The sequence below is a fragment of the Sturnira hondurensis genome, unplaced genomic scaffold (assembly GCF_014824575.4).
Source record: "Sturnira hondurensis isolate 20B ecotype Veracruz unplaced genomic scaffold, ASM1482457v3 Scaffold0008196, whole genome shotgun sequence".
Lineage (NCBI taxonomy): Eukaryota > Metazoa > Chordata > Mammalia > Chiroptera > Phyllostomidae > Sturnira > Sturnira hondurensis.
This window is the reverse complement of record NW_028080827.1, coordinates 7,078,141-7,099,388: the sequence shown is the minus strand read 5'-3', so window position 1 is coordinate 7,099,388 and position 21,248 is coordinate 7,078,141. Positions and strand designations below refer to the sequence as shown.

The 21,248-nt window shown below is 46.3% G+C and overlaps 2 protein-coding genes across 6 annotated transcripts in view; both read left to right on the top strand.

Annotated features, from left to right (window-relative positions):
• The window catches only part of MYO5C (myosin VC), an 89,777-nt gene extending 78,766 nt beyond the window's left edge, over positions 1–11,011 (top strand). For 2 of the 3 annotated variants that reach the window (XM_037054652.1, XM_037054651.1), the window contains exons 34-41: positions 443–541; positions 2,295–2,449; positions 3,437–3,526; positions 5,296–5,446; positions 6,124–6,406; positions 8,943–9,117; positions 9,587–9,667; positions 10,849–11,011. In XM_037054652.1, coding sequence (XP_036910547.1) covers positions 443–541; positions 2,295–2,449; positions 3,437–3,526; positions 5,296–5,446; positions 6,124–6,406; positions 8,943–9,117; positions 9,587–9,667; positions 10,849–11,001 — 1,187 coding nt within the window. In that variant the 3' untranslated portion in view covers positions 11,002–11,011. Of the gene's footprint in view, positions 1–442; positions 542–2,294; positions 2,450–3,436; positions 3,527–5,295; positions 5,447–6,123; positions 6,407–8,942; positions 9,118–9,586; positions 9,668–10,848 lie in introns of those variants that run through there. The other variant, XM_037054653.1, reaches the window with a different exon arrangement.
• A 2,737-nt stretch (positions 11,012–13,748) lies between these two features.
• The window catches only part of GNB5 (G protein subunit beta 5), a 37,643-nt gene continuing 30,143 nt past the window's right edge, over positions 13,749–21,248 (top strand). Inside the window, exons 1-3 of one of the 3 annotated variants that reach the window (XM_037054655.1) lie at positions 13,749–13,843; positions 14,355–14,449; positions 18,645–18,788. In XM_037054655.1, the coding sequence (XP_036910550.1) occupies positions 18,663–18,788 (126 nt within the window). In that variant the 5' untranslated portion in view covers positions 13,749–13,843; positions 14,355–14,449; positions 18,645–18,662. Of the gene's footprint in view, positions 13,844–14,354; positions 14,450–18,644; positions 18,789–21,248 lie in introns of those variants that run through there. The other 2 variants (XM_037054654.1, XM_037054656.1) reach the window with 2 other exon arrangements.

Below are 21,248 nucleotides of genomic sequence, written 5' to 3'. Positions count from 1 at the left end.
TTTTAAGTCACTAAGTTTGTGTTAACTTGTGACAGCACATAGGATACTAATACAGGCCCCTCAAGATCACACAGTTTGGTGCTGCACACACCAAACGTTTCGTGGGTCTTGCTTCCTTAACTGTGGCATCAGCTCTTGAAGACAGGTGTTGCACCATGGCTTGCTTCATGCCCCTGCTGTGTGGGGTGTGCACCAGGCACTCACCAGGATTTCTCCGAGGATAACTCGGCCTCCTCAGCAGCAGCTGTACTCGTGGATATATGAACAGATAAGGATCACTACCAGAAGAAACTCTTCAGGATTCAAGAAAGTTTTTATTTATCCGAAAGCCACAGGAGTGCAAACCAGGCAGAATGGGATAGAAGCAGACAGAACAGTCCCATTATAAGGCCTGTAGAAGCTGTTTTTGTGTATTTAACTGGTTGTTTGCCTCTGTCTACAGCTGGTGATGTGCACCTGACCTCAGGACCCAAGGAGTACCTCGGGATGCTGGAGTACAAGAGAGAAGACGAGGCCAGGCTCATTCAAAACCTCATTCTTGGTAGTGAATCCTGAAACTCTGAAATTTTGCTTTATCTCTTGAACTTGAACATCAGTCATTGCCACCATCCTGGGTGGTGGCTGTCTCTTCTCCTCCTTCACTGCTTCCCGCCCTAGCCCAGGGTTTCTCAGCCTCAGACGTGTTGACTGGATAATTCTTTTTAAGGGCTGCTGTGCGTGGTAGGATACTAAGTAGCATCCTTGTCTTCTCCCCGTAGAAACCAGTAGCAACTTCTAGTCATGACAATAAAAACATCTCCAAACATCGCCAAATGTCCCCTGGGGCTCCATGGCCCTCAGCTGAGAAGCACTGCCTACCCTCTTCTGAGGTCTAATCAGAGGGCCTGGAGAGACGGCACCTCTCCGCCAATTCGGGTCTCAGCACAGCACCCATGGTGGGAGGGATTGTGGCTCTTGTGTTCTGTTCAACTTCCACTGAGAAGTTTACTTGTGGGCAATTGTGACTGTGACTGGCCACAGCTCAGTCACAGGAATGTCCCATGAGCATGGTCAGGCGTTGGTGGTCTTGGAATTACCGGGACTAGACTGTCTCCACCATGAAACAGAGGGAAGTAGAAAAGCTGCCTCTTTGTCAGCCAGTCGCAGGATCTCAGGGCAAAAAGCCAACGTGCAGCCTTTCTTCCTCTTCTGAATAGCCCCCTCAGAGCACAGGAGCACCCCTACCCTTTCCTTTCCACCCTCACAGATGCACAGTTTGGNTCCTTGTCTTCTCCCCGTAAAAACCAGTAGCAACTTCTAGTCATGACGATAAAAAACATCTCCAAACATCGCCAAATGTCCCCTGGGGCTCCATGGCCCTCAGCTGAGAAGCACTGCCTATCCTCCTCTGAGGTCTAATCAGAGGGCCTGGAGAGACGGCACCTCTCCGCCGATTCGGGTCTCAGCACAGCACCCATGGTGGGAGGGATTGTGGCTCTTGTGTTCTGTTCAACTTCCACTGAGAAGTTTACTTGTGGGCAATTGTGACTGTGACTGGCCACAGCTCAGTCACAGGAATGTCCCATGAGCATGGTCAGGCGTTGGTGGTCTTGGAATTACCGGGACTAGACTGTCTCCACCATGAAACAGAGGGAAGTAGAAAAGCTGCCTCTTTGTCAGCCAGTCGCAGGATCTCAGGGCAAAAAGCCAACGTGCAGCCTTTCTTCCTCTTCTGAATAACCCCCTCAGAGCACAGGAGCACCCCTACCCTTTCCTTTCCACCCTCACAGATGCACAGTTTGGGGGCCTCTTCTTTGTTTTCTAGTTTTCATTCAGCCATGGGGAAGTCTTTGTTTGCTTATCTTAATTTGTTCTACGAAGTTTCTCTCTTCCCTTCATCCCCATGTGTCTCCCCACCATTCTCTTCTCTCTAAGGCCACAAGGCCTCCTCTGCAGGACTGTTGTGCTCCTGTTTTCCAGATCCAAGGCGGGTGCACGTAGTCCCTGAGATCATACTGCAGCTCATCACAGGGGCTGGGGTGGGTGCTTCCTGTCTTACCCTGGAGATCTGAAATCTAGGGTTTCCACACCAGGGAGAAGGTTCTTTGCAAATGAGAAGTAAGAGGAGCAGGTAGCTCCTGGACATTTTTGCCAAAAGAAAAGCCAAACTGAATTCCTTAAAGAGAAAGGACATCCCTATGCATTCAAGCATTGTACCGAGTGCAGAAAACCAAACAACCCCTGCCCCATAGTCAGAGGTTCCTCAGGGGGAGAGCTGACCGCCAGCTGTCATCCTCGTTGACTTTCTGCTCTAGACTTGAAGCCCCGCGGCGTGGTCGTGAACATGATCCCTGGGCTGCCGGCCCACATCCTGTTCATGTGCGTGCGCTACGCAGACTCTCTCAGTGACGCCAACATGCTCAAGTCCCTCATGAACAGCATCATCAATGGCATCAAGCAGGTAGTTAAGGTAAGAACTACCTTTGACCTTGGCCCTTGGAATTATAGGCACTTTAGGAACATTTGTGGGAATGACCAGATGCCCATCCTTCACCTCCAGGCTTTGGAGAACCATATTCCTCAAACCAGTCTGAAGTCCAGTCAGTGAAACAGCCAAGTTGTTAGAAAAAGACGAGTTAGGTCAAGGATCCCTAACAGCAGGGATCTGCCAACAGACCTCAGAGCCATACCTCGAGACTACAACCTGGCAGCTACCACCCCACTACCTCTGTCCCCTTAGGGTGTCAGAGTCCGGCTGTGAAGAGTACACGCCTATTGGTGTGTGAAGTGTGAATGGCGAGGAATGAGAAGGCCTGAAAGCTTACCATCTATCTCTCTCCCTTCTAAAACCACATTATGCACCCTTAGTCCCCGCTCACAAGCGGAGATGAGCTGTGTGTTAGTGAGGAAGCAGTAAAATACAGACCCAGTGCTCTCGTTCCCCTTCCACATGAGAAGCGGTGTTTGATGTTGGTGTATATTTGAATTTTTAGTTGTGAAAGGTCCTGTCTCACTTTTAGTAAAATACATGTTCTAGTAGAGGCATGAGTAATTAAATCCTATTTTAAATACCCTAGGGAAAGAGGAAAATAAAAACAGTGAATGCACGAGAGGTTAGAGTAATCCTGCCCTCCTCTCCCCCAAACGATGACCTCTTGTACCCAGAAGTCATCAGGAGTTAAGAGTAGAGAATTAGCACGTGTTCAACACTGGGTGCGTTGTGTCTCTGTCTGTGCAGTCACCACCAGAGTGTTCTAGGAAGAGCCTCCCGTACACCGATGTTTTCCTTGTCTGTGTTTTCACAAGCTAGGTTTTCTTAGGACACTCTTGCATCCTGTCCCAGGATGCAGGCACGCAGTATTTGCCCCGTCTTGCTGCCTGGAATGTTTAAATATTTAGAAACCAAGAAAATAATCACCAGTTCATATTTTATTATTTGTGTGTTTGTTTCTTCAAGGAGCACGTAGAAGACTTTGAGATGCTGTCCTTTTGGCTTTCCAATACTTGTCATTTCCTCAACTGCCTGAAGCAGTACAGTGGAGAAGAGGTAGGCACTGGCCCGTGCTGTGCTCTGTGCTGACTGCCCGTCTGTGCCGGTCTCGGCTCCTGTGGGGCCAGGACCCGGGACGCCCAGCTCAGGGACTGCCTCTGCGCCGCCGGCTTTCTCTCGTCCCCCGCAGGGGGCCGACTTTCTGTCGTCAGGGAGACAGAAGTCACAAGCAGAAGACTTCTAGAAAGAGGCTTACACATTGGGCATGGCACTGAGCCTCAGTTTCCTTGAGTTTTAAATTAATGAGGTAGATTAGATAAGTTTTAAGTTTCTTCCTGGTTGTGAAATTCTGAAGTTTTTAGTATTACGACTCTAAAACGCAGCGTTCAGTTCAACATGCCTGTTTCTTCAGAGTTGTTCTCTCCGGTTGCTCCTCCGTAGCCTGTAACTCCTCTGCCGCTGTGACTCTGACTCTAAGGGGCTGACATCGTAAAGGAGCGTCCCACCTACAGGCACTCACAGAGCCAAGTGTCCTTGACCAAATAACCAAATGGCTTCTAGGGTTTTTACTGCTCTCCGAAATAGTTGCACCGTTTTAGGGTGCCACTAACAATGAGGGTTCCAGTGTCTCGTACCTTCACCAACACTCGCTACTGAGAGAGATATTATTTACCAGTGTCACTGGCATAAACAATACCTTGTTGACTTAAGTTGAAATTACTTGATACCAGTGAGATCAAGCATCACTTCGTATGCTTAGTGGTCTATCTGGGCTTCCTTTTAAACTGCCTACTTACATCCGTTTTTAAATTTTTCTTAGTGGTGATTTTTTACTTATTTATAGGAGATCTTTATATATTATGGATAGATTGTGGCATGTCTTCTAATTTTCTTTATGGAGGCTTCGTCATACACAGTTTTTCAACTTTATGTACTTAAATATATCCTACCCTTTTATGTTACACGTTGTAAGAAGTTTTTCTCTGTTCTGAGATCATGAAGATATTCTCCTGCTTTCTTTTAAACTCTTACAATTCAAACTTAGAATTTACTAATGTACTTATCTAATTTATGCTTACTTTACTCACTTGTGCTTTTACTCATCCAAAATTGGTGTGATTGCCTGCTCTACATTGATGTGTGAGGGAATGGCCTCCTATCTTCTTCTCCGTAGCTAGCCAGCTGTCCCAGTGGATACAAAGTAAAGTATAAATGCATTCCTACTAGTACCGCAGAACAGAAGGAGGAGAAGTAGGTAAAGGAGACCCACGCTCTGACTAGAAGGAACAACACCAGGGTGGGGGGCGGAGACCGACAGACCATCCATTTGAGACGCACTGGCGTCCCCGAGACCCTCGTGGAGGAGGGTATTATCTGACAGCGTTTACATTTTGATCCTATTTCTGCCCCCTTCAGCCAGGTATGCAACGTTCTTTTCCCTGAGTGTTTTTTCAATGTCTGTATTTTTATTTCTAAAATTTTACCTCTGCCTTTTATCCTAGTGTCCTATTCTTGTCCTTATGTTTTCTTTTTCTTTTTCCTCTTTGAACATGTTAAACATACTACATTTGTCTGCGTGGGCTGCTATACACAAGGTTCTGTAAACTGGGTGACTTAGTCATGGAAACCGGATAGTCAGTCATGGAAAACAAGTGCTGCCCCAAACATCACGAACTATTTAAATACAAACCAGACATTAAGTTTTGAAGTGTGGGCATATAGTAGAAGCTGATCGTGCCATTGTAATACCATTAGTAGAGATAGTATTTCAATTTCCTACATGCCTATGTTATTTTAATATTGTATATGCTCAAAATCACTTTCAGGAATTCATGAAACACAACAGTCCACATCAGAATAAGAACTGCTTGAACAATTTTGACCTGTCAGAATACAGACAGATTCTCAGTGATGTGGCTATACGAATATATCATCAGTTCATCATCGTAATGGAAAATAACATTCAGCCCATAATAGGTAAGAAAAGAGTTGATAACCAAAAATATTTATAGCAATATTGAACCCCTAAGAAACAAACGAGGTGTATGGAATGTGTGGCTACACAGAATATAATTTTAAAACCAAGAAAATTTAGTGGTGTATATGTCTACTTTTTAATTCTTTGATTGCTTGTAACAATTATATATATATGTATATATCTATATATCTATATCTATATATATCTATCTACCTATATATATATATGTAAGTACCTGGTTCATAGTTTTCCTTCTGTAAGGGTGATGCATCCTGAAAGGAAAACCTTGGGAGAATTGCTACTGTTTATATGGCTAATCCTGGGTCTTAGCCAAGTATTTCTGAATTCCCAAAGCCCCTCTCAAACTCATATAGGATCTTCCGTTTTCTGCAATTTAAATGCTTTCAGTTTTAAATGGCTCCAGACCGTGAGTTACTGTGCTACCCTGCTCTCTTTCCTGTGATTCTGAAAGCAGAGGTGCTCCAGGTCTGACCTACCCTTGCCACAGCCTGGTGCTCCCCAGTCCCTGATTCTCTTGCTTTCTCTGTCACCACTCTGTCCACTACTAACTCTGGTAGAAAAATGTCACCTCCCGAAACAGACACATAATAGCCATGGGAAGGGCCCTCTGGTCATCCCCACGGTGCGTGCAAGAAAAGCTTCCTGTCCCCCGCAGTGCCAGGCATGCTGGAGTACGAGAGCCTGCAGGGCATCTCCGGCCTGAAGCCCACGGGCTTCCGGAAGCGGTCGTCCAGCATAGACGACACGGACGCCTACACGATGGCCTCCGTCCTGCAGCAGCTGAGCTACTTCTACAGCACCATGTGCCAGAACGGCCTGGACCCCGAGCTCGTGAGGCAGGCTGTGAAGCAGCTCTTCTTCTTGATCGGGGCGGTCACCCTGAACAGCCTCTTCCTGCGCAAGGACATGTGCTCCTGCAGAAAGGGGATGCAGATCAGGTAAAGCCCACGGGCCAGCTTGCTCCAGAGAGGCTGGCGGGAAAGGGTGCTCCTGAAGTCCGAGGCCACGCTCCTGCCCCGCCTTCCATGAGAGCTGCAGTGCGGGGGCAGGGGGTGTGTACACAAGGTGATTCCTAGAACCTTGGAGATGTCGGCCTCTGATCCCCTCCTCCCGCACCCCTAGGCCATGCTACTTGACTAGTGACTGTGTGTAAGTCCCCCTCTCCGTGGTTGTCATACACTCAGCCAGTGTTTACTGACCGCCACCTCTGTGAGCAGCACCGCGTGGTGGAGAGCAGGAACCCAACGCAAGGGCAATTTGATCTCTACCCTTGAGAAGCTCCAAATAGCTAGTGATTCAGGACAACAATGATTAAGTCAGGAGCAAGTGGTATGAAAAGTGCTTCAGAAAAGAGGGATTGTGATGGACAGAAAGGGTAAACAAGCCGGAGAGCAGTGTATGGAGTGATGTTAACAAGGGAGAAGCCCGTCCCCGGCAGGGGCGCCAGGCGAGCAAAGGCACAGCACTGCAGTGGGGCTGAGTGAGGACCCCTCCCACGGCAGCAGCAGGCAGCTCTGTGTAGATGAAGCAGAGGTTTGTTTTGGGAGCAGGTAGAGCAGTGGATCCAGACTGGGAGGGTCTGGAACGCTAGGCTAAGGCATCTCTGATTCATCCTGAAGAAAGGTAATCCACAGTTGTGAGGTGTGGCAGCTTCTCTTTATCTCTAAATTGAGGAAACACAGACCCTGAGCTACTGTTTGACTTCATGCTGTCCAGTGATTAGAAAACACGTAATATGGGGTAGATATGTGAGATTGTTATAATATATACAAGGATTTGATACCTATATGTGATATGAGAAGCCAGGGCGAGAAGAAGATGGCTATGATGTCAGGCAAAGGGACAAAGGAACTGTATTAAGCCAAGAAATAAGCATGACGCCTCCTTACATCTTTTCACATCAGTGAAATTCAGAGTTGGACATCCCCACAAGCCAGACTGGTGAATTCCCATGACACCAGGTTATGGTTTGCAGCTGTGAGGGGTTGTCAGAAGGACTGGGCTTTGAGGACCTTTGTCTCTTCCCTGAGAAATGAAAAGAAACCTATCCTCTGAGGTCAGTTTCAGCCTTATTTCAAGTAAAGCCATAAACCTAAATGTGCCACCAGAGCCATTGCTAAGCCACTCTCATTCCATCAGTAGGTCCTCTAAGATGTGTGAACATGGGACATGAGTGACAAGGGACATGAGCAGGACACCCAGGTCTAGATCCTGTAAACCAGGAGCCACAACCTGTTAGGAACCAGGCCAGGAGTGCAGCTTGCTCTGCCAGTCTGAGCTCCTCCTCCTGTCTCCCCCACCCCATCCACAGCTGGCCAGCAGAGCTCACCTGAGCTCTGCTTCCTTCCTTGCCCCTCTGTCTTCCACCAAACCAGGCCCTGGTGCCACAAAGGTTGGGGACCACTGTAGCAAACATCCGCTTGCAGGACATGCAGCATCTGTTCCCAGAAGTGCGCCGTGCTTCTTCCTTTCACCAGCTGCAAGCGGCCATCTGAGAAGTGATGCCCTTACAGGGAATTGCTCTGAGTAGCATGTGCATTGTGGAGGCGGCCATTCATTCAGATCTTTATTAAGCTCCTGCCTTGCGCAAGTCCCACCAGGATTTGTGGTGGCTTTACAATGAAAACACAAGCAGCACAATAATAAAACATGAGCACAAGTAGGAAATCAGGACCAAAGAGAAGAAAAAAATTTAAGCAGCGAAAAGAGTAGCTTGAAAAGGAGCTCTGGGTCTTCTGGCTGCCAGGACAAAAAGCAAAACATCATCGGCTCTCTGGTCTCAGCCGGTGTAGTGCAGCAGGCCAGTTCCTGGGAAGACAGAGTTTCCTAGTGCCTAATTCTTTTCTGTTCCTAGTCATGAGTTATAAAAACTAATATATGGAACTTAGTGTTTTTTCACTTTCTGGCTAAATGAAATGCTATGAACCCTTGTGGACAATTATTGTGTGGACATGTTTTCAGCCCTCATGAGTGCACACCCAGACGTTGAATGGCGGGGTCACATGGTAGGTTTACGTTAACATTTTGAGGAACTGCCGGACTGTTTTCCTTAGCAGCTGCACCGTCTTACATTCCCACTAGTAATGTATGAGCATTCTCACAACTCCCATGTACCAGAGAGGTTGGGTAACTTTCCAAGCACACACAGTGGATTGGTAGGACTAAAACCCATTCATCAACTCATAAACCTGTAAGAAATTAAGAGAAACCTGCTCTCTAAGGTAGGTTTCAGCCCTGTTTCAAAAAGGAGAACATAAAAGCCCCAGTGGATTGAGGGAAAGCCTTAGGATCCATAGAACCATGAATCATGGTCCACCCCTCATGTTACAGACAAAGAAACTGCTGGACCGTGGTCCTGCTCCCCTCGGTGGACTCCGGCACCCTCTCAGGACACAGCAGGGGATTTAGCACCCTCCCCTAGCAAGTTTTAAGTGGATTGCCCACGGCCCTCTGCTCCTCTGGCTTTTACTCCAGGTGCAACATCAGTTACTTAGAAGAATGGCTTAAAGACAAGAACTTGCAGAACAGCTTGGCCAAGGAAACTTTGGAGCCTCTCTCTCAGGCAGCCTGGTTGCTTCAGGTCAAGAAGACCACAGACAGCGACGCCAAGGAGATCTACGAGCGCTGTACCTCACTGTCGGCTGTGCAGGTAATCCGGCTTGCTGAGGCACGCCTGATCTTCCCCAACAGGTCTTACCATTAGTGTCGCCTTTCCTGGCCCAGCCAGCCATGGGGTGCCCCTGAGTCTCTGTTGCTTCATGGTGTCTCCCGTAGCCCACCCTCTTCCCTTGTAAGCATCTATTAAACACCAACTCCAAGCCTTAAGTACACAGAAGTGTGTGTGACACACTCCCTCGTCACCGAACTTACAGATGGCAGGGTGGGGGTGGAGGCTGGAAGTGGGACTGTGTTACTGTCATCCGATTACGTGGTTCGTCTTTGCTCCCTTCTGTGCGTTTTCTTTTCTTGGAAAGAAATAACACATGGTTCCTAGAGCCCAATTACAGCATTAAAAAGCTACCTGTGGTTCCCAATTGTTCCCAAATCACCAGAACCTTGCTTTGGGGACAGAGCTGTCTTTTTTCACAGCCTAACACCACCTTCTGTGTGCTTCGCAGATCATAAAGATCCTTAATTCATACACGCCTATAGATGACTTCGAGAAAAGAGTGGCCCCGTCCTTTGTTCGCAAAGTACAGGTGAGATCCTTAAGAATGTGCCTTTTAATTGTTAGTATGAGAAAGTGATATTTAATTAACATTACAGAAAGCTGGCTAAAGTACATTCACTAATAGGCACCCAAAAGGCACCCAGAGAAAGCAGCAGGAATTTTCTCTGTCAGGTTCCCCAGTTTCCAGAAGCCACGTTAGCCCCGTGGGAAGGGAAAGCAAACGCCAGGCATGACTCACACTCTGCGTTCCTTCAGCAGGTCTTGTTTCTTGTCGGTCTCTGAGCCCTCGCTATGCAGGTGAGCAGGGGCCGAACGGGAACAGAGACCTGTGTGCCCATTTTCCTTATTTTAGTCCCGAAAGTTTCTTCCTTACCCAGTGCATTAGGGCAGCAGTTCTCAGAGTTTGGTTCAAGGATCCTTGGGGGTCCTCGAGACCCTTTTTGGGAGGTCCGCAAAGTCTTCCTTTTTCCAATTACATATCTGTATGGGGCCGACTTTTTTTCTTACACTTCAGCCACAAATAGGTTGAATGCAGAAGGAGATCCAAGATTTTACCCATCATTTTCAGTCAGACATTAAAAAAAATATACAAAAATGTAAGGCAATACCACTTCTCACTAATCTTTTTAGTTTTCAAAATGTAGTTATTTTTCAATAAAAATATATGAACATGTATAGGGTTTGTTCTTGTTATTTTAATGAATAAATACACTTTAAGTTATTACTTAATTACTAATATGGCAAATATCAATAGTTAGACCCCTATACACAAAGGCTCTTGGAATCCTTAGTTATGTTTAAGAGTGTAAAGAGGTCCTAAAACCAAAAAAGTTTACAAAACACTGAATAGAAAGAAAGATGAGTGTGACAAAAATTTTATACTTGAGATCTCCTCATGGATGGGCTTAGAATTATGCCATGAGGATAGCTAAGAGGAGAAAACTGACCCATGTCGCCAGCCCATCCTGCAGGCAATTAGCTTTCGGAGAGAAACAGCAAGGAGGTGTTCCCCAGAGCTGATCTGGAGGCCGGGCAGACCCTCCGCCTCGGAGCTGCCCCAGTGAAAGCGCTTTCGGTTGTCAGTGTCACATGACTCTGACAGGAGTGTTTCACTAGAGAGAGAGCTGTTGCGTTTTCCTCACTCCTGACTCTCAGCATCACAGTGGAATGCGCACGCCTCCTCGTTCACTTCCCCCGTTCTCATTTCAGGCCCTCCTCAGCAGCCGAGAGGACTCGTCGCAGCTGATGCTGGATACCAGATACCTCTTTCAAGTCATGTTTCCTTTCACGCCCTCCCCCCACGCTCTGGAAATGATCGAGATCCCCAGCAGTTTCAAGCTAGGCTTTCTCCATAGAATATAGCAGGAAAAAGTCATGTACCTTTTCCTCAAAAGCTAAGTGAAGGTCAAATACATGAGGGATGTGGTTTATTCATTGGAACTGGATAATGCTCAACTGTGATTTAAGGAAGAGAATAAGAATTCTCCCAAATGGGGCACATTTCTGTCACTCTCAGTGACAGAAATGGTACATTTCTGCCACTGGTACATTTCGTAAAAATTAACATACCCCAGCTGTGGCCTTGTCCAGCTTGGGAACCTCAGCCGGCATATACTAGAATTCTGGAAGGCTCATGTTTCCTTCCAGGTGTCTCCTGGTCGAGATCTGTCTTGTGGCAGGGCTCCACTCAGAGGGGCATAAGATCCAGGGACACAGTGTCTCCCAAATTTGCTAAGGTTCATGTGAAGCCGGGGTACATTTATGACACCGCAGTGGAGTTCAGGTCTGAGTCTTCCAGACAGTAATGCCATCTGGCCACAGAATCCTGCCAGAAGTCTCTCACCCCATACCTGTTGGGGGTGGGGGAGGGGTCAGATGTGGTTCACTGACTCTTCACTGAAAATGCTCCCACATAAAAAAAAATTATTATTTCAGACCCCTCAAATTTTAAAAAAGATTTTATTTATTTTTAGAGAGGAGAAGGGAGGGAGAAAAAGAGGGAGAGAAACATCAAAATGTGGTTGCCTCTTGCACGTTCTCCACTGGGAACCTGGCCTACAACCCAGGGATGTACCCTGACTGGGAATCGAACTGATGACACTTTGGTTCACAGGCCCGTGTTCAATCCACTGAGCTATATGAGCCACGGCTAATTTTTAAAAGAATACTCAATCTGAAATGAATCATATGAAGTAGTCTATTTATATATCTATTTAAAACCAACATGTTATTAAAACTTAGGTGCCATACTACTTACCATCTCCCCCAAAAGAACCTTTAAATGTCATCTGCCAATGTATTTGCCATCATTTTCATTGTTTAATATCTTTATACAATAATTTTTTAAAAAAACAAGTTTAGAAAGACAATGTAAAATATAGATTTAACTTAGAAAATCACTTAATGATTTTCTCTATCTTACTAGCATCGAGTATTTTCCAAAATTTCCTTGTACAAATAACTGAAAAATTGCATCCCTTTCTTCCTTTTGAGAAGTCTGTGCTTCCCAAGTTTTGTGGGAGCTGACTGTTCCTTGTCCGCCTGCACCTTCTCACTCCTTCCTGTCAGACCATAAAACACCATTTGAGGAGCCCTCCTGGCCTGTGGCCTCTGTGCCCTTTGCAGCGCCGCCCCCCCTCCCCACCCCCCCCAGAATCCCAATCAGCCCTTCTGTGTCTGACAGAGTCACAGGCGATGGGTGTGACTCCAACACAGACATCCATCTTAGAAGTGGGAATAATAACACACGAGTATGAAGCAACACCACCCTGCTAATGTGTAATGATGTCTTTTCACATTATCAGTAATTTAATCTGCTTCATTTAGATACACTGTATATGAAGAAATGAAAGTAGAACTTTGTAATATTTTAATCAATGAAATAAATTCCCATATGAATTGGGTCAAATTCTTTTCTTTGTTACGTTATGTTTTTCTTAAGCACACAAGTTTGTGTGCTTAGATTTTATTTATTTATTTTTAGGGAAAGGAAGGGAGAAAGAGTGGGAGAGAAACATCAGTGTGTGATTGCCTCTCACATGGCCCCTCACTGGGGACCTGGCCCGAAACCCACGCATGTGCCCTGACTGGGAACTGAACCGGTGGTTTGCAGGCAGGCACTCAGTGCACTGAGCCACACAAGCCAGGGCTCAAGTACACAAGTTTTAGTGACTTTCTTTAAGGGTCAAATAAGATGCTGGAATCTTTATAAAGTCATAATATCTCATAAAATGTATGTAAGAATCTCTACAGAGGAAGTAAATGTACCCTAGGTCCTGCCTTGGGCCAAATCTCCGTGGGGCTCCCTAAAGCTGTGCCAGAATGAGGGGCTACTTGGGGAGAGTTGCCTGGGTTTCTGCTCTGCACCATGGTCTCCATGCCCCTTCCAGACCTTCCTTGGGCCACATGGAATCCATCTCTGTTCCTCTTCCGCTCCCATAACTTGGGGCCATGCCTGTGCCACAGCACTTAGCCTCAGCTGTAAGCCAGTAGCTTGCCCATCTCCTCTGCCAGCCTGTGCAGTCCTGGAGAGCAGGGCCACACCTCACCATCCCTTCATCGGGATGCTGGCGAGGTGGGGGAGAAGTGCAGGAGCGAAGTCCCAGTGCGGGTGGCAGGATTGGACGTGGGCCAGCCCTGGGAAGGAGTAGATCTGGTTTGGGGACAAGACAAGGGGACCTGCAGAGGCTGAGAAGTGCATGGAAAGGGGAAAGGGGGGCACTCACCCCACAGGCTTGATCAGTTCTTCAAGGCTGAAGCAGGGCGGGGTGGCCAAAATTAACTAGGTGCTGGTGGGAGGAGGACCGAGGAGGCGGGAGAGACCATCTAGTCACAGGTGAATGTCAGGGTTACTCAGTGGAGCAGGTTATGGATCCATGGGGTCACACCTGTGAACTCTGCCTCCTCAGAGAGCAGAGAACAAAGCCCGAAAAACTAGTCAACAGGGTTCTGATGGCACCTGGCAGCGTGGCTGGGCAAAGGGCTCAAGGGGTGAGTCTCTGACACAAAGGACAGTGGGTGCCCCAGCAGTGAACCTGAGGCTGCGGGGGCAGGACAGAGGGCAGGATGGACAGAACAGCTGAGCTGGGCGTAAAGCCCCAATAAGGAGATTAGTTGTGCTGAGTCCCTTCTGCACCTCTGAGCTGGTAGCTCTAACTTCTTCTCCCCTTTCTGCTGATCAGTTCAAGTGTCAACTCCCCGGAAGGTATGTATGTGTTAACATAAATTAGACTGTTTCTCAAGAGCTCAGAAAAGTAATACCATTGTTCAGATACTCACATAGCAGGGTGTTAACAGTGGTCTTTCTGTGTGGTGGGAACATCCAAATGTCCTAATTTTTCTGTGATTCACACGGATTCCTTTTGTAGTAGTACGATGTTTCATTTTTCAAGTCTGTTCAGTATTGGCATCAGGGGAAAAGTTAATTGTCTTTAAAGCCATTTGATCAGTTTTAGAAATGGATCCAGGTAACACTCGACACGTCACCGTGAGCCTCAGAGAGCCGCGTGTGGCACCGAGAGGTCTTTGACGCTGAGCACTGGTTGTGATGAGTCTGAGATGCATCCAGGCTGTCCAGCATCAGTGGTCTATTCCTTTGTACGTGTGAATGCGCCGTAAATTATTTATCTTGTCTGCCATTGCACATTTGGGTTTTCCAGTGTGGAGCTGTTATTAATGAAGCCCTGTGGCATTCTTGTTCTTTGGTTTTGTGCCAGTTTATACTCCTGACAGCAAGGAAGGAGGTCCGGTTCTCCACATCCTCACCCACCCTTCAGAGTGCTGGTGTTTTTCATTTCAGGAATTCTAGTGAGTAAGTAGTGATATCACAGTGTGATTTGAATTCACTTTTCTTTGATGACCAATGATGTTGAGCTTTTTACAATGTCTTTATTGACCATGTGGATATCTGCATTTGTAAAGTGTTTGTTCAAGTCTTTTGCACATTTAAGTAATACTTTTTATTGAGATATAATACACCTAACAAATAACTCACCACCTAATTCCAGAGCAGTTTCATCACCCCAAAAAAGACACCTCATACCCATTAAGCAGTCGCTCCTCACCCCACACCCACCTCCCCAGCAACCTCTAATCTACTTACTGTGTCTGCGGATTTGCCGATTGTGGACACTTCATATAAAGGGAAACATAATTTGTGGCCTTTTATGTCTGGCTTATTTAATTTAATATTTTCAGGGTTTGTCCTGGTTGTAGCACGTATCAGAACTTTTCTTTACAAAATCACATTCTACGGTATAGATACACCACATTTTGTTTATCCATCCATCAGCTGACAGACATTTGAACTGTTTCCACAGTTTGGCTTAAATGCTGCTACAAACACGCACGTGCAGGTTTTCACACGAACGTGTGCTTTCAGTTGTCTTGGGTGTACACCTGGGAGTGGCCTTACTGGTCCGCAGGGGAACGCCCCCGTCTGCCTCTCAGCGACCGCCAGTTTTCCACAGCAGCCGCACCATTTCACATTCCCGCCGGCAAAGTACCTGGGTTCTTGTGCCCATTTTTAATTTGGTCGATGAGGCCTTATTTTGAGAGTAAAAACTGGAGATACCCTATATATCCAACAAGAGGAGATAGGTTTAATAAATTATGATACTCCGTAGTATAGAATAATTCTTAAGCTATTACCAGAAAGCCAGACAGATCTAAAGTACTAACAGAACAGGTTAGGTGGAGAACAAGTAGCCGATAGCCTGTCTGTAAGGTGTCAGAAAAGTCGGGAAGAATCCACACCAACCTAAAGGGGCACGAACGCGGGACAGGCGATGGGGGCTTTCACTTTTGACTTCATAACTTTGGCATTAACTCTGTTCTAAAATAGGGGCTTTGGGGTAATTTTTAAACTATATATCCAAGAAATTTTGTGAGTGTTGAAGGAAGGGTTTGGGGACGTTTTGAGCAGGACTGTGAACTCTTTCTACTTCCCATCAAAACTTGTTAAAATGGGGCATTTTTATCGTTTTCTTGTCCGAATGCTCACTGAAGCATTTGCTCTCGCTGTGGAAAGTTCCCTCGTCATAAAAAAGATGATTGACAATGCGTACAATAGATTATACTAAAATTAAATCCAGCTCATGATGTAAATACTAAATGAAAAACATCCGGATATAAAAATGTAAACAGTTTACATGAACAAATTGTCCTAAAAATCTGTTCATGCATACACCGAGATGTGAAAAGACAACTCTCTGGGCAGTGGCATTATGGGTGATTTTTTTTCCTTACACCTTTTTGACTTTTCCAAACTTTCTACAATAACCATGTATAACACTTATGGGTTTAAAATACTATAATCTTTCAAATTTGGTTTATAGCTTGCCCATGTTTAACCAACCAGATCTAAAATGCTAGTTGTGTGATATGATTTAACTGATATGATTCAAAGCTTGTGGTCTCCATTAAAATACGGTGTTTTCCAAGAATATGCAGTGACATGTGAAGAAAAAACACACAATTAAGAATAATGTCAGAACCTATATGTTGTATACAATTCTAATTTTTAAAAATGTATACACATGTTTATTAAGATATAAGAAAACAAAATGCTAACAGAAGTCAATTATTTGTTAACATAGAGCATGTAAGTGATTAATTTTCCTTCTTCATGTTCTTGTTTCCTATTATTTATAATGAACATAGGCAACTCTTATAATTGAAAAGAAAACCAGTTTGGGAAGGAAAACATTGTCTCCATCCAGATCCGGGATATTGATTGTGTTTTCTAGTTCCCTTCCAAAGCTCCTAGGCATCCTTCTACTCCTTCTCCACTCGGTTCCCCTTGACTTTCATTCCTGCAGTTGCTGCTGTCCAGACCGCGTTCCCCCTCCCCCATGATCCAGTCCCTGGACCTGGCTGATATCCCTGCTGTGCCTTCTGTCTCTGACCTATTTGTGGAAGCACAGATGCTGGGATAATCCACTTAAATGACGTTGCTCCCTTGCTGAAAAACCCATGGCTTACTTTCCTAGTGCTGTTACTTGGAGTCCCCAGAATGACCCTGTGCCTGGCCCCCTGGGCAGGCATGGGCAGTGGGGGTCAACATTACCAGGCCCCCACCACAGGACAGGCTCTGGTGGGCAGGCTGTTTGCATCCTTTAGCTCACTAGAGACAAAGCAGAGCAGCTGGTTGGCACGAGCTCGATGGTGAGGGCCGTGGAGGCCCACTACCTACAGATTCGGCTCCAACACTGACTTTGAACTCACTTCCTCCCTCAGCCGTTCCTCGGCTGTGAAAACACAGAGGTCCTGCCTCCCTCCCAGGGTGGCTATGGGAGGTCGGGGCCAAGTACTCTGGAGGTCAGTAGCTGGTTCCCCTATTATCTCTCAAGGGACTGTCCTCTACTCCTTTGTTACTTAGAGACCCCAAGAACTATGCCAGGTGTCCCTTTGCTGCAAGAGCTATACTTTCTCTCTGCAGCCCCACAGTGACATTCTCCTCAGAGGTATCCTCACGGCCATCTGCCCCACAAACACATCCCTTGCAAATCTGGCTCTGTTAAAGTGTACAGGCCAGTGCCTCAGGATATCTGCAGACTCAGGGCATCATTTCTTTGAGCCCTGACACAGCCCACTCTTTGGAACACCGGTTCAGTTGGCATGGCTACAATAGATGGCTGCCCCTCCCACTGTAACCTCCTGACCCTCCATCTCCAACAATGGCACCAGACCCCCCCCACCTCCCAAACAGAAACCTAGGAGACACATAGACATCTCCCTCTCCTCATCCCCACACATTGCCAAGTCCAGCTCCTTCTCCTTCCTAAGTGTGGTCCACATCCATCCCACAGCATTGGTTTAGTTCAGGCCTTCATCGTTTCTTGCCTGAACTGTAGCCAGAGGCTCCTCTCTGCTTGGTCCACATCTGCAGCCTCCCCATCCCTCCTTCCTGCTGCTGCTGCTGCGGCTGCTGTGGCTGCTTCTGCTACTCTTACAGCCACTCACTGGGCAGCGTGACATCTCTGGAGCACTCACTATATTCTGGCCTTGAGCTAAGTGCTTCATGCACTGTTATTTAGAATTCCCCTGACAACCCTATGAGGTGGATTCTAAGACCCTCATTTCAGAGATCAGCAAACAAAGATTCACAGAGAGTAAGTAACTTGCATAAGTAGGCGGGCCAGGATCCACTCAGCCAGAGCCAGCACCGTTAGTCACCAGGTGGTTCTGCTTCGGCCGTCCCTGCAGTGGCCTGGGCCTGTAGACTTCTGAGTCGACAGGCAGGGAGCCTGGGTCTGTGGCTGTCACGTGGTTAGTGAGTAAGTGGGAGGCTGCGTTTCTGGCAAGGAGCCAACCCCACATGTCCTCAGCCTCCTGGCATTGGTTGGGGTCAGGCTCTGCCGTTTTTGACTCCTGTGTGTGCTCCAAAAGTTCACCCTAAAGGGAGCAGTTTTTTCTTTCTAAGTTCCAAATTATACTATTCATTACAACCAGGCTTTCTATTTTGAAGCCCCACAAAATTAACATGCTGCAGGCCCTGGCCAGGTAGCTCTCAGTTGGTTATAGCATCATCCACATTTGCCAAGGTTGCCCCTTCCATCCCCAGTCAGGGCAGACACAGGAATCAACCAATGAATGCACAAATAAGTGGAATGACAGATATCCCTCTCTCTCTCTCTCTCTCTTTTCCTCCCTTCCTATCTCTCTAAAATCAATTTTAAGGAAATATTATGCCACAAAAATCAATTATGTCCATGTCTGCAAGCTGCCAAAATAACCAGTTAAACAAATTCAGAAAACCTATTGTCTGATGCTTTAAATAAATGTCTTACTGATGAAATACATGAGTTGATGTTGACCCAGCCTGTTGTGATGAATCGGAGGTTACAGATTAACTGTGGGTACTTTATCCCAGATGCAGAGGTCTGAACAACTACCGTGACAAAAGGAAGGTGAACTTTAAGAAAGCTTCTCCTGTTGGCTGAAGCTGATCACACACTTCTCCTGATCACACACTTACATCCCTTTTCTCTCTGTCTCTCTTTCAGCTTCATCTTGGGTTAAAGATGTGTGATCAGACCTTTCTAGTTAATGTCTTTGGCTCCTGCGACAAATGTTTCAAACAAAGGGCTCTGAGACCAGTGTTCAAGAAATCTCAACAGCTCAGCTACTGTTCAGCATGTGCAGAAATTGTGAGTGTAACTTTTTAAAAATTTTAGTTACTGATCTTAAAGCAATATCTAACGTGAAGGTCCTGTATACACACACAAATGTTTTCAGCGCAGCCAGGCTGGGTAAGGCAGTATAGCACGGGGGGTTAGGGGCTTAGGGTGTGGACTCTGGTCTCTGACTCCCTGGGTTCAAGTCCTAGTTCTGTTCTTTGGTAGTTATGCACTGTTTGTAAAAAAGGAACAATACAACTTATCTCATAGGGCTTCATGAGAATCAACTGAGTTTGCTTGATGAAGTGTTTAAAATAGTACCAAATACAGGCAATGCCCAGTGAATGTTATAGCTAGTATTATTTTTTTAGAGCTAATGCTTTTTTCTTTGTATTCTATTAGTCTGCTTGGCAAGCAACCAAGCTAAAAGGGACACTGGCAAATAAACAGCCTGAGAGCATCTTTGCAAAGGCCCTGTGCCAGCTGCCACTAGGAACAGTCCTGTTGAAGACTAAACCACACAGGGCCTCGGGAATGAGTAAGATTAAGCCCAAGGAAAAGTGCTCCTTGAACCTAAGCGTTCAGCAGGGACTAGGGGCTGAACACAAATCCTGGCATTTTTCAAGTACACAAATCAATCCTCACTAGAGGTGGCTATGCCCAGGTTTTATATCCAGATCTTTAGTTATGGAAGATCTATATCCAGATCCTGCAGCAAAAAAAACATCCACAGCATAGCTGAAGCCCTAGGAATTGGTCATATCTCAGAGGATTTGGAAAGCTCAGCTCAGTAGTGTGGCTGAGCCCAGCCCCCACCTGGTCAAAAATGGTAAAGCACTCTTTTCCAAAGCCTAACAGAAAATCTTTTACTATTATTATTTTATATTTTATTTATTTACTTTTAAAGAGAAAGGAAAGGTGGGAGAAAGAGAGAAACATAGATATGTAAGAGATACATCAATCAATTGCACTCCCCCAACTGGGAACCTGCCCTGTAGCCCAGGCATGGGCCCTGACTGGGAATCAAACCTGTGACTTTATAGGGTTCACAGGCTGGCACTCAATCCACTGAGCCACACCAGCCAGGGTGACATCCTCAATTATTAACACATTTTTTAAACCCTACCTCAAAAGGAGGAAAGATGACTTTTACATTGTGCCTAACTAATGAGGAGAAGGCAGTATTCATCCTCCTGGTTCTGCTGTAATCCCTGACAGCGATTTAAAAAATATATAGCCCCATAGAGTGAATGGCAAATAAACAGCTCAGGGTAGCACCCAGCTTTGGTACAGCTTAGTAATCCTGACGTCAGAGGTCAGGCTCAGTGTGATGGGCTTTCACCTGCAGCACACTGTGTTCTAACCTCGGCTCTGCAAATTGTCAAAGCGAGGCATGCATTTCTTAAAATATGCCTGCTTTCTGGTGGCTACCCTACCACCCTGGAGCATTGCTGTTTATTAATCTAGCTCTTCTGTTTTTTAAACAACTTCTCCTGTGGACAGAAGGAGCCCAGAATCCCAGATTTGTAGCATCACAGATTCTTCCCAGGTTAGAGGCCCTGCCTGGAGATTGTCTTCAGGCGACAAGCCCGTGGGGGTTCCCAAATATTCAGACAGGCGCCTTTGGCTGAGGGGACATCCAAATGATGGACCTTTCATCCAGGTGTTTGGGATTGTGTCGACAACAACCTCCAGTGGGCCCTTCTCATGTCTAGGGGCAACCCTGTGTCTCCCCCACTGCTGAAACCCAGCAGATCTCCACACTCCTCACTGAAATACGGACTGAGCACCAAAGTACAAGACAGCACTTTTCCGGCTATTAAAAAGTTGCATGGCCTTGTTTCTAAATGCTAGACGTTCCAATCTGCAGGCGTTCGGGATTTCTTTTACGCACAGAACTTCCAGAGGAGGGCGCACATGAGCATGAAGCGCCCCTCACCCCAGGTCTTCGCAGGCTGGCAACCTCATATATCCCATTATGGTCCCGGAGGTGTGGGCCTGAGGAGGTGACGAGAGGACACTGCTTTACCCAGACCTGCTGAGATGACCCTTGTGAGAAGTGTCCCCTCATTTATATTACTTCACGCAAATTGCTCGTGCATCAGGCAGCCTTAATAATAACAAGCCCATGCTGTGTGCCAAACATTGCTCCGAATGTGCTACAAAGTCACTCCTGAGGAGGACCCCAAGGAAGGTGTCATCCCACTTACAGATGAAGAGCCTGAGACACAGAGAAGTGAAGTAAATCACCCAAGGCCACACAGCATGGCCAGGCTTTGCCCCTCAGGGAGTCTGATCCAGACAGAGCCTATGCTCTTAACCTTTTGCAGTGCCAACTCTGAAACATCCACAAATAGTTGAATGTATCTAAGGCATTTGTGTATTTTATATACTTGATTTACTTAAATACATGTTTTATGTATTTATATGCTGTTTTCTACATCCATTTATAAACCAACATTAAGTGAGCACCTAATATATTAATATGAA